Source organism: Chiloscyllium plagiosum, unplaced genomic scaffold (assembly GCF_037043375.1).
Source record: "Chiloscyllium plagiosum isolate Xiang-an unplaced genomic scaffold, Cpla_swu_hap1 HiC_scaffold_10, whole genome shotgun sequence".
In the NCBI taxonomy this organism is placed as follows: Eukaryota; Metazoa; Chordata; class Chondrichthyes; order Orectolobiformes; family Hemiscylliidae; genus Chiloscyllium; species Chiloscyllium plagiosum.
Window position 1 is genome coordinate 31,543,901 of NW_028270148.1, and position 12,985 is coordinate 31,556,885.

The 12,985-nt window shown below is 40.3% G+C and overlaps 1 protein-coding gene across 2 annotated transcripts in view; it reads left to right on the forward strand.

Moving 5' to 3' along the window:
- LOC122552713 (apoptosis-stimulating of p53 protein 2-like) overlaps positions 1-12,985 on the forward strand; it is a 117,491-nt gene that overhangs the window by 34,932 nt on the left and 69,574 nt on the right. For both annotated transcript variants that reach the window (XM_043695612.2, XM_087991255.1), the window contains exon 5: positions 11,823-11,924. In XM_043695612.2, coding sequence (XP_043551547.2) covers positions 11,823-11,924 — 102 coding nt within the window. The remainder of the gene's footprint in view (positions 1-11,822; positions 11,925-12,985) is intronic.

The following is a 12,985-nucleotide window of genomic DNA, read 5'->3' on the forward strand; positions in this document are numbered from 1 at the left end:
TCCACCCACGAGACTCCCAGCCTCCTTCCTGATGAAGGGCTTATGCCCAAAACATCAATTTTCCTGCTCCTCAGATGTTGCCTGACCTGCTGTGCTTTTCCAGCACCACACTCTTGGCTCTAACCTCCAGCATCTGCAATCCTCACTTTGACCTCACATAGAAAATGAATTAATTTTGTCAGTATTCTGCTTACTGGCATGGTTCAAAATACAAAAAAAATTCCATACTTACTGGAAGCTGTGTGGATGTGAATGATTGAAGGGGAGCGTTTGATAATCTGAAGTTTAAGTAGTAGATATTACGCCAGCATAATTTTCATGTTTAAATGTTAGTTTTATAAGCTTTGTTCCTTACAAAAACAAATTCAGTCCTGTGTGAGTATGTCCGTAAAAATTGAAGGCTGGAACATAGTATACATGTTAGTCCACATTGGTACCACCATGGTGAGTATTTATTGTCCTTCAGCCCATGCGACTTCTTCTATTTCCCCAGTAAAATATTTTGTACCTGTGCATCTCTCTAGTCAGTGCAGAAATATAATTTTCTCCGTTGCCCTTTTCATGTCATTGTCTTTGTCTGATCTATTTCAGCTATCTCCCTTCCTCATTTTCTCCCTTACTCACCTTCTCCCTGCCCTCACCTCCATTGAATTAAACAGGTATTTGTATTCCAATCAGCATCTGAAAATTACCTTTTTTATAGATTCTATTTGATGAAGTATGGAACTGAAAGCCGATTAATTCTTAGTGGTGCCATGAATTTCAGAGACCATTTGCAAATATAGTTTGGATGAAAATTTCCCCTTCTTTTTGGAATGCATGCATAATTTATTGAAGAATGCAGCAACTTAAACTTCTTTTTGCAAAGTTACATGTGCACGTTTGTACATGGCCTTCAGGTTGCTGCATGGTCATGGCGTTGCATGGAATCTTCATGTTTTATTCGATGACAATGTTAATTATGTTGATGTTCTTTGACTGGATTTGCTCGATTCTAATGTTACCCCATTCATTGTTATTGGCTTCATAGGGAAGGCAATGGCTTAGTGGTATTATCACTAGACTATTAATCCAGAGCCTCAGGTTTAAATCCCACTGTGGCAGATGGTGGGATTTGAATTCAATTAAAAAACAAAATCTGCAATTAAGTATCTAATGACCAAATGTCCATGGTTGATTGTTGAAAAAACCCACCGAGTTCACTAATGTCCTTCAGACCCACAGCAATGGGACCCACAGACTCTGAACTGCCCTCTGGACAGTTAGGAATGGACAATAAATGCTGGCCAAGCCAGCAATGCCCTCATCCCATAAATGAATTAAAAATAAATAAAGTTAAAAATGGCACAGCAACAGGTTATAGTCCAAAAGGTTTATTTGGATGCACCAGCTTTCGGGGCTCCAGTTGTCACCTGATGAAGGAGGAGCACTCCAAAAGCTAGTGCTTCCAAATAAACCTTTTGGACTATAACCTGGTGTTGTGTGATTTTTAATTTGGTACACCCCAGTCCAACACCGGCACCTCCAAATCAAAAATAAATGAATTATTGTGAAATAACCAAAATATTCCAAGTCACTGAGTTATCAAAGTCTTTGTGTATGCTTGAAGATGTACAGAGAAGATGTCTCTCTGGGAGAGACCTGACATGCTGACATCAATGGGAATTGCTTGACAAGTTTCCGCTTCGGATGGCTGTTTCGCCTGGGTCCTGGACCCCTTTGTAGGTACCTGTGACTCTGAGTCAAAGTCAAAATTTGGATAACACAGTATTGCTTGGGTGGTTACATGTTTAAAGCTAACATCAGGATAACATGTTATTGGTCATTCCATTCAATCCTGGAACCCAGTAACCTGCCCAACCAAATTTGAGAACACCATTGAGTTGACTCAAGTCAACTCAACTGCCCAGTGACTCACCTATATCTCGTCTACCTCATCCACTTGCATTCCTGACCTTTCAGGCTCACCCCGTCCTCCTGCAAACCGCATGCACATACACACCCACACGCCAATACTCTTGTTGAGTCAAGGAAATTTATTAATGTAATAGCAGTTCACTATTTTTGTTAAAGTTCAGAAGATTCAGGCAACTGAGTTGCCACTTTTTTTGTCACATTTTACCAGGAAGGTTACCAAGGTTGACATGATGGAGGAATGATCATTAAAAAGGAAGAACACAAACCTGTATTGGTTGTTGAGTGAGATGTTTATCAAAGAAATATTCATCATGCAAATGTATCCACGTCATGCAATCATATAAATTGAATTTGCATTTAAAGAGCTTATGAGTGGGATGAGAGGCCTTTTGCATTGTCAGTTGCAAGATTAACATTCAGAATTAGTTGTGCTGACATTAGACAAGGATCAGGTAAAGACAGTCAGAATAGTTAAATAAATAAGCTTTTGGTTGCCAGTTTAGGATTACAAAATAACAAATGCATGTTTGCATTAGACAAATGGTTCTGTGACAAAAGTTTTAAAAAAGCATTTGAGACAGTGCTTTCTGGTAGTGACTTAAATTAATGAATTTGATGTTAGTATCAGTAACTGGTATATCTACTTCAATCTTGATGTCTGTAAACTTTTGATTTGAGTGTAATTATTTTTCCCCTGCTTGACAGATAACTCTGTTGCTTTTAAGCCCCTTGCAAATGTAAGTACCATTCCATCTATTTTGATGCCTGAATTATTGATGGTGAACAGAGGTAGTCTACAAAAGTGAACCCTATGTGGGCACCACAACCTTTCTCAAGTCACTCCGAAAACATAATTTTAACACTTGCTCAGTTTTCTGAATTCTAACAAAATTTTAATCCAACTTTTCTCCCATATTTTCAAACCATAACATTTTTGAATGTGGTTTCATGTTAGAAACTTGCCCAAGATCGATACACACCGCATCTCCAATATTTTGTCCTTCTACTATGCCTCGTTACGTTCAAAGAATTAGACAATAAGACCACGAGACATAGGAACAGAAATTGGGCCATTCAGCCCATTGAATCTGCTCTGCCATTCAATCATGGCTGATAAGTTTCTCAACAACATTCCCCTACTTTCTTCTTGTAACCCTTGATCCCCTTGACAATCAAGAATCTATCTATCTCCTCCTTAAATGTAATCAATGACCTGGCCTCCACAGCCTTCTGTGGCAGTGATTACCAATAATTCATCACTCTGACTGAAAAGTTTCTCCTATCTCCTTTCTAAAAGGTCTTCAGGTCCTAATCTCTTCTACCAATGAAAACATCTTCCCAACATGCACTGTGTCCAGGTCATTCCGTATTGTGTAATTTTCAATTAGATCCCCCTTCTAAACTCCCATCATGTATCCTCAGACGTTCCTCATATGTTAAGCTTGTCATTCCTGAGACTATTCTCGTGCACCTCCTCTGAGCCCGCTCCAGGGCCATTACCTCCTTCCTGAGCTATGGAGCCCAAAACTGCACAATCTGTTCCACACCATTCTGGAGTTTGGTCTGCACATATGTCTGTTGAAATCAGTGCAAGTTACTCAAAGTTTGTGAGAAGATTTGTAGCTTGGGTGCTCTTTGCTGTGGTTCTGTTCGCCGAGCTGGAAGTTTTTGTTGCAAACGTTTCGTCCCCTGTCTAGGTGACGTCCCCAGTGCTTGGGAGCCTCCTGTGAAGCGCTTCTGTGGTGTTTCCTCTGGCATTTATAGTGGCCTGTCCCTGCCGCTTCCGGTTGTCAGTTTCAGCTGTCCGCTGTAGTGGCCGGTATATTGGGTCCAGGTCTATGTGTTTGTTGATGGAGTTTGTGGATGAGTGCCAAGCTTCCAGGAATTGCCTGGCTGTTCTTTGTTTCGCTTGCCCTATAATGGTAGTGTTATCCTAGTCAAATTCATGTTGCTTGTCGTCTGCGTGTGTGGCTACTAGGGATAGCTGGTCGTGTCGTTTCGTGGCTAGTTGATGTTCGTGGATGCGGATCGTTAGCTGTCTTCCTGTTTGTCCTATATAGTGTTTTGTGCAGTCCTTGCATGGGATTTTGTACACTACGTTAGTTTTGCTCATGCTGGGTATCGGGTCCTTCGTTTTGGTGAGTTGTTGTCTGAGAGTGGCTGTTGGTTTGTGTGCTGTTATGAGTCCTAGTGGTCGCAGTCGTCTGGCTGTCATTTCAGAGATGTTCTTGATGTATGGTAGTGTGGCTAGTCCTTTGGGTTGCGGCATGTCCTTGTTCTGTTGTCTCTCCCTTAGGCATCTGTTGATGAAATTGCGAGGATATCAGTTTTTTGCGAATACCTTGTATAGGTGTTCCTCTTCCTCTTTTTGCAGTTCCGGTGTGCTGCAGTGTGTTGTGGCCCTTTTGAACAGAGTCTTGATGCAACTTTGTTTGTGTGTATTGGGGTGGTTGCTTTCATAGTTCAGGACTTGGTCTGTGTGTGTGTGGCTTTCCTGTGTATCTTAGTGGTGCAAGCTACTTTCTCTTTCGTCTATCAGGATATTTAACAATTTCATCCTCGGAGACTTTGTTACAGTTCTTCCCACCACAAGATAATATGAATAATTAGAGTCCCTTAGGTCTTTTTATATCTTTCCCCTGTCACCCTAAACCTATGCCCTCTAGTTCTGGACTCCCCGACCCCAGGGAAAAGACTTTGCCTATTTATCCTATCCATGCCCCTCATAATTTTGTAAACCTCTATAAGGTCACACCTCAGCCTCCGACTCTCCAGGGAAAACAGCCCCAGCCTGTACAGCCTTTCCCTATAGTTCAAATCCTCCAACCCTGGCAACATCCTTGTAAATCTTTACTGAACCCTTTCAAGTTTCACAACATCTTTCCAATAGGAAGGAGACCAGAATTGCACGCAATATTCCAACAGTGGCCTAACCAATGTCCTGTACAGCCGCAACATGACCTCCCAACTCCTGTACTCAATACTCTGACCAATAAAGGAAAGCATACCAAACACCGCCTTCACTATCCTATCAACCTGCGACTCCATTTTCAAGGAGCTATGAACCTGTACTCCAAGGTCTCTTTGTTCAGCACCACTCCCTCGGACCTTACCATTAAGTGTATAAGTCCTGCTAAGATTTGCTTTCCCAAAATGCAGCACCTTGCATTTATCTGAATTAAATTCCATCCGCCACTTCTCAGCCCATTGATCCATCTGGTCCAGATCCTGTTGTAATCTGAGGTAGCCCTCTTCGCTGTCCACTACACCCCTAATTTTGGTGTCATCTGCAAACTTACTAACTGTACCTCTTATGCTCGCATCCAAATCATTTATGTAAATGACAAAAAGTAGAGGACCCAGCACCGATCCTTGTGGCACTCCACTGGTCACAGGCCTCCAGTCTGAAAAACAACCCTACACCACCACCCTCTGTATTCTACCTTAGAGCCAGTTCTGTATCCAAATGGCTATTTCTCCTTGTATTCCATGAGATTGAACCTTGCTAATCAGTCTCCCATGGGGAACCTTGTTGAATGCCTAGTGAAGTCCATATAGATCACATCTACTGCTCTGCCCTCATCAATCTTCCTTAATACTTCTTCAAAAACCTCAATCAAGTTTGTGAGACATGATTTCCCACGCACAAATCCATATTGACTACCCCGAATCAGTCCTTGCCTTTCCAAATACATGTACATCCTGTCCCTCAGGATTACCTCCAATAACTTGCCCACCACTGAGGTCAGGCTCACCAGTCTATAGTTCCCTGGCTTGCCTTTACCGTCCTTCTTAAACAGTGACACCACGTTTGCCAACCTCCAGTCTTCCGGCAACTCACCTGTAACTATCGGTGATGGAATTATCTCAGCAAGAGGCCCAGCAATCACTTCTCTAGCTTCCCACAGAGTTCTTGGGTACACCTGATCAGGTCCTGGGGATTTATCCACCTTTAACCGTTTCGACACATCCAGCACTTCCTCCTCTGTAATATGGACATTTTGCACGATGTCACCGTCTATTTCCCTACAGTCTATATCTTCCATATTCTTTTCCACAGTAAATACTGATGCAAAATATTCATTTCGTATCTCTCCCATTTTCTGTGGCTCCACACAAAGTCCGCCATGCTGATCTTTGAGGGGCCCTATTCTCTCCCCAGTTACCCTTTTGTCCTTAATATATTTGTAAAAAACCCTTTGGATTCTCCTTAATTCTATTTGCCAAAGCTATCTCATGTCCCCTTTTTACCCTCCTGATTTCCCTCTTAAGTATACTCCTACTTCCTTTATACTCTTCTAAGCATTCACTCAATCTATCCTGTCTATGCCTGACATATTCTTCCTTTTTCTTAACCAAACCCTCAATTTCTTTCGTCATCCAGCATTCCCTATACCTACCAGCCTTCCCTTTCACCTTGACAGGAATATACTTTCTCTGGATTCTTGTTATCTCATTTCTGAAGGCTTCCAATTTTCCAGCCGTCCCTTTACTTGCGAACATCTGCCTCCAATCAGCTTTCGAAAGTTCTTGCCTAATACCGTCAAAATTGGCCTTTCTCCAATTTAGAACTTCAACTTTTAGATCTGGTCTATCCTTTTCCATCACGATTTTATAACAAATAGAATTATGGTCGCTGCCCCCAAAGTGCTCTCCCACTGACACCTTAGTCACCTGCCCTGCCTTGTATCCCAAGAATAGGTCAGGTTTTGCACCTTCTCTCGTAGGTACATCCACATACTGAATCAGAAAATTGTCTTGTACACACTTAACAAATTCCTCTCCATCTAAACCTTTAACACTATGGCAGTCCCAGTCGATGTTTGGAAAGTTAAAATTCCCTACCGTAACTACCCTATTATTCTTACAGACAGCTGAGATCTCCTTACAAGTTTGTTTCTCGATTTCCCTCTGACTATTGTGGGGTCTACAATACAATTCCAATAAGGTGATCATCCCTTTCTTCTTTCTCAGTTCCACCCAAATAACTTCCCTGGATATATTTCTGGGAATATCCTCCCTCCCCAAGGCTGTAATGCTATCCTTTATCAAAATTGCCACTCCCCTTCCTCTCTTGCCTCCCTTTCTATCCTTCCTGTAGCATTTGTATCCTGGAACATTAAGCTGCCGGTCCTGCCCTTCCCTGAGCCATGTTTCTGTAATTGCGATGATATCCCAGTCCCACGTTCCTAACCATGCCCTGAGTTCATCTGCCTTCCCTGTTAGGCCCCTTGCATTGAAATAAATGCAGTTTAATTATTAGTCCTACCTTGTCCCTGCCTGCCCTGATTGTTTGATTCACTTCTGTTCTCAACTGTCCCAGTCTCAGATTGATCTCTTTCCTCACTTTCTCCCTGGGCCCCCCCTTACTCATTTAAATCCTCCCAAGCAGTTCTAGCAAATTTCCCTTCCAATTGAAGTGCAATCTGTCCTTCTTGTACAGGTCACTTCTACTCCAAAAGAGATTCCAGTGATCCAAAAATGTGAATCCTTCTCCCATACATCAGCTCCTCATCTGCTCTATCCTCCTATTCCTGCCCTAACTAGCTCGTAGCACTGGGAGAAATCCAGATATTACTACCCTTGAGGACCTCCTTTTTAAACTTCTGCCTAACTCTCTGTAATCTCCCTTCAGTATCTCAGCCTTTTCCCTTCCTATATCGTTGGTTCCAGTGTGGACAATGACCTCTTGCTAGCCCCTCTCCCCCATGAGAACACTCTGCACCCTCACTGAGACATCCTTGATCCTGGCACTAGGGAAACAATACACCATTCTGCTTTTTCTCTGCTGGCCACAGAAACGTCTGTCTGTACCTCGGACTACAGACTCCCCTAACACAATTGATCTCTTGGAGCTGCCATATTTTGGTCACTGTCTTTAAATTGACAATTTTGGGTTTGACTTCACTTTTTATAGATCTGTTTTGAAGTATTACTGAAGCAAAAAAGATGTCGAAGCATTTTATGTTGCACTAATCAGGATAGACCAAAAAAAATCCCAAATTTTAGAGGACAACAAGTTAGACCGCATGAGAAGAAGTGCTCATAGTTTGCTAAATGGACATTGGTTGAGATGTTCCCATGTGGAATGCAGTAGAGTCTAATTGTCCTTATGTCTTTGTTTATTTGGAAACTAAAAAAATGCAGTGCTTGGGCATCTTTTTGTTTGAAGAGGACAAGCTCTTGTGTATTAATACATGCAGCTTAAAGCTAGCATGTGAACAAAATTGCAGGCACATCGGATGATCTTAAATTGGTTGTTCTTGAAAATCTGCACTTTTATAATTTCAAACACCCTTACTTTTTGTAGCTTATTTATTTTCAGACCTCACTTGTCTTCTCTTATCCCATTCTTAAATTGTTTATTTTTGTCATAATGTTTGCATTATTATTCTTGTTCTCTCGCAAAAATTTATTTGGTTTCTTGGCTTATCCATGTTTATTTACAAAAGTCTGAAGTGTCTTAACTGAAATATATAAGTTCCTGAAGGCACTTGACCTGGTGGATGTGGGAAGAGTGTTTCCTCTTGTGGGAGAACCGAGAACCAGGTTCATTGTTTTTAAAAATAAAGTGATATCCATTTAAGACGAAATGAGTAAAATGGTTTTCTCTGAAAATTATTAAGAATTCCCATCCTGAGAAGGCTTTGGATGCAGAGTCTTGAGATATTTTAAGGCAGAGACAAAATAATCCTTGTTCATCAAGGGAATGAAAAACTATCAGGCAGGAATATCAAGATGAGGTTAAAATCAGATCAGCTATGATCTTATTTAATAGTGGAGCAGGCTGCAAGGGCTGAATGACCTACCTTTTTTCCTTGTTCACAGATTTATCTGTTTGTTATCCATGATACTCCAATCCAGTAAATTGTTTGTCTCACCACTTTACCTCAGCCAGCTGATTCCTTGCCTTCGTAAAGTATGCCTGACCCCAGTCTGTTAATATGGTTTTGAAATGAATTTATTTTAAAATGGAATCTTGAGCCTTTACTTGTATTGTGATCAGCACACCCTTGGTTCCACCCACAAGTAACTAATTTACCCAATTACTCCAAGCCACATCTAGCAACACTGATCCATATAGACCTATCAGCACTCACCCATATAGACCTATTACAATGATGCTTTAGAAAAGTATTTGTTGGAACTAAGTTCATGTTCTTTTATGCAATGTAATACATGCATTTTAACTTTCTTAAACACTGCTCCATTGTCTTAGGGTTTTGCTCATCCATCATTTCACTCATATATCTTCTGTTCACCGAATATCTTTACTTGCTTGTTGCCTGTGACTTTTCCATTTTTAATCTCCTTCAGAAATTCAGTGAAATAATGTGACCATTAGCCTAAATATTGCAGCAAAGTCAGGCTGCCGACTTCAAAGGAAGTTTCGGTTGAAAAGATGTCAACATCCAAACAAAAAATGTAGCAGCTGGAGTAGACCATTTGGCCCTTTGAGCCTGCTCCAGCTCCGCCATTCAGTATGATCATGGCTAAACATTTAACTCTGTGCCCTGTTCTTTCTTTCTTGTCATATCTTTTGATGTCTTTCGGTCTGAGAAATGTATCTTACTCCTCCTTGAGTTTGAATAATTATTTTGATGGCAACTTGTCTTTTCCTTGTGCCTTGTACAATTGCTTACAGTGTTCTTTAATTGGAATCATGGGCCCGCAGTGATTTAGTCATGCTGACCAAGCAGCCAGTCACATTAAAGAACCAAACAAGAAATGAAATAAAACCAATTGCTTTTAAAAGATTTTCTCGAGTGAATTAAAAATTGCATTAGACATAGGAGTGGAAGTTAGACCAGGAGAAAGTGAGGTCTGCAGATGCTGGAGATCAAAGTTGAAACTTTATTGCTGGAACAGCACAGCCGGTCAGGCAGCATCCAGGGAACAGGAGATTCGACGTTTCGGGCACAGGCCATTCCTGAAGAAGGGCCTGTGCCCGAAACGTCGAATCTCCTGTTCCCTGGATGCTGCCTGACCTGCTGTGCTGTTCCAGCAATAAAGTTTCAACTTGGAAGTAAGACCATTCAGCCCATCGAGTCCACTGCATCATTTAATCATGGCTGATGGGCACTTCAACTCCACAAAAATTGCAACGTGCACATTGGTCAAAATGCAGGCTAAAATATTGTAATAGAAATTGTAAAGCAAAAATATTTTAGATTTTGCTTTAAAATTATCTAATAATTAATCAATATGGAGACATTTAACAAGATGCCACAAACATGACATTTTCAGGATCAAATCTGTTAGCAATGAATCAGATTGAAAATGTGAAATAAAATTGGAAATTTTTGCCTGATCAAATGAAATGTGCTTTTGATGGCATTCTAACAGAGATAAAAGACTGAGAAAGGGGAAGTTCTTGCCAAATCGGCTTCTTTCATTGATTACTGGTGGTAGGGAGGATATAAAGTAGAGAGTGATTAGCCACAATTTGAGGATTTCTGCATCCACACTATATCCAGACTTTTCAGTCCATTCCAAAGAATGGTGATAAAAATATCAATAACTCACCATCTAAACTTTTGAAAAATTCAAGCCATTGGAGTTTTGAAATGATGCAGAAGCCATCGACTTTGCATTGAAAATAAGCTGATAGATCAGTGGTGAATGGCCCATGAATGAGCATATATGGCTTTGCCAGGTGACTCCAGTTTCATGGTTATAAAGTAATTTCATAAAATGTTTACTTACAGAGATAATGAATCAATTGAAGAAAAGAGAACAAAAATACTTGAAGGGGAGGTCATTGCACCCCTCAAAGTTTTGTGGAGAGCAATGTTTGAAAACAAAGATTTCTGTTTCCTAAGTAAAGAAGAAAGACAGTCAAATCAGTTTGAAGTTTATATTTAAAAATTGCAGAGTTAAAACTCTCAAAAAAGATAAGGTATTAATCCTTTGCTCATAAATGAATATGAATAAGTGCATTTATACAACTAATGAAATACAGCAGATTCTGCAACAAATCCACTATCTGTGAGCATGCTTGTTAATGGATTTCTTCATCTCCTAAAAAGCTGCAAAAAGATGAAGTGGTGCATGATGCTTTCCTGTTATAAAAGTAAGAAATGTAGAAAGCAAAGTAGGGCCTTGGATGTTGTAGAACAGAGAGACCTAAGGTTTCAGGTACATCATTATTTGAGTTTTGTGTAGACAGAGTAGTTAAGGCATTTAGCACACTTACCTTCATTGCTCACACCTTTTGAGTATAGAAGTTAGGACATCATGTTGAGTTTGTACAGGATGTTGGCGAGGCCTTTTCTGGAGTACTCTATCCATTTTACAGGAAGGATATTATTAAGCTGGAGCGGGTTGAGAAAAGATTTACCAGGAAGTTGCAAGGAATGGAGAGTTTCAGTTACAAGAAGAGGCTGGGACTTTTTTTCACTGAAGCGTAAGAGTTGAGGGATGACTTTAGAGAGGTTTATAAAATCGTGAGGTATATAAAGAAGGGTCAATGCGAGGTCTTTTTCCCTAGGGTGGGAGGTCTCAAGACGAGGGGTCAGATTTTAAGTTGGGAGGAGAAAGATTTAAAAAAGACTTGATGTGCATTTTTGTTAACACAGAGTAGTTCATTTATAGAATGAATTTCCAGAGCAAGTTGTGGGTGAGGGTACAGTTAAAATGTTTAAAAGACCTGTATAAGAATATGAATAAGAAACATATGGATGTCTTTTGGCCAAGTGCAGGGATTATGGTCAGCATGGACTGGTTGGACATAAGGTCTGTTTCCATGCTGGACTACAAACAGGAATTATTGATAAGAAAATGAAAGTTAATAACTAAGTGGATAAAGTTAATGAGTTGAGATTGCTGTTGTTAGCCTTGTTAAAATCTACGCTGAACAAAGTTAGAATTCTGATTTAAGGCACAACTTCCTTCATGCTTTGCAGGTCAGTGGGCCACGTATGGACATGACGCTTGCGGAACTACAGGAGATGGCAACTCGGCAGCAACAGCAGATTGATTCCCAGCAGCAACTTTTGGCAACAAAGGTACACGTACATAATCATTATTTTAAAGCAAGGTGAGAACTGTCCAAAACAACTACCGTATATAGACGAGTAATAGTTGAATTTTTTTGATTACTTTATAAAGTTAGATTTATGGGGTTGACTATTACATGGATACTATTTTTGAGAGGCTGAAATTCTTGCCTGTCACAATTCATACCGTATCATTTAGCAGAAACCAATTGATCTCTAAACGAATAAAGTAAAAAACCTACGAATTGTGGTAATTCTGAAGTCCGAGAGTAGAACACGACAGCCAGCGAACTGGAAGACTGGGAGCAGAGCAGAACACTGGCATACTGGAAAGCTGGAGCAGAACTTGATGGCCGGCGCACTGACTCATAAACGTTGATCTGTTAACTGTGGAGAACTAGGGTTGACTTGTACACGAGATATATGGAAAATTCTAGATTGTTTGGCCAAAAATAAGGGATCAACTTCTACGAGATCAACTGTTACTCTGTATATACAGTACATTTCTTATATTCCTTTGCCTCACTTCCATGTGGAAACGTACCGAGTTTTGACTTGATACATTACTATGACGACAGCATTCAAATTTTCTTCTCTTGTCTGTATTGGTTGGATTTCAGTTCTGTTGCCTTTGGATGTATACTTTTTGGCACCTTGACTATTCATTTTCCTATTCATACCTGGCCTCATCTAAAATATTGTGATTCTCATTCTGCCCTGAATCTATTTCCCTTATTCCGTAGGCATCCACTTTTTCCTTGACCTGTGTCATAGGTGATTTCAATATCTTTGCTTCAAGAGTAAAAATGTTTATTTTTTTCACTGCTGTTGTTCCTGCAGCTTCTTCTATCATTTGACTGTAAGACATAGGAGTAAGCCATTTCAGATCATCAAGTCTGCTCTGCCATTCAATAAGATCATAGTTAATCTGAGAATCCTCAACTCAATTTGCCTTGGTTCTCTTACTGGTCAAAAATATGTCTGTCTCAAACTTAAATATACTTAACGGCCAAGTCTTAACAGCCCTCTGCTGTAAAGTAATTCCACATACTCTACTACCCTCTGAGAGA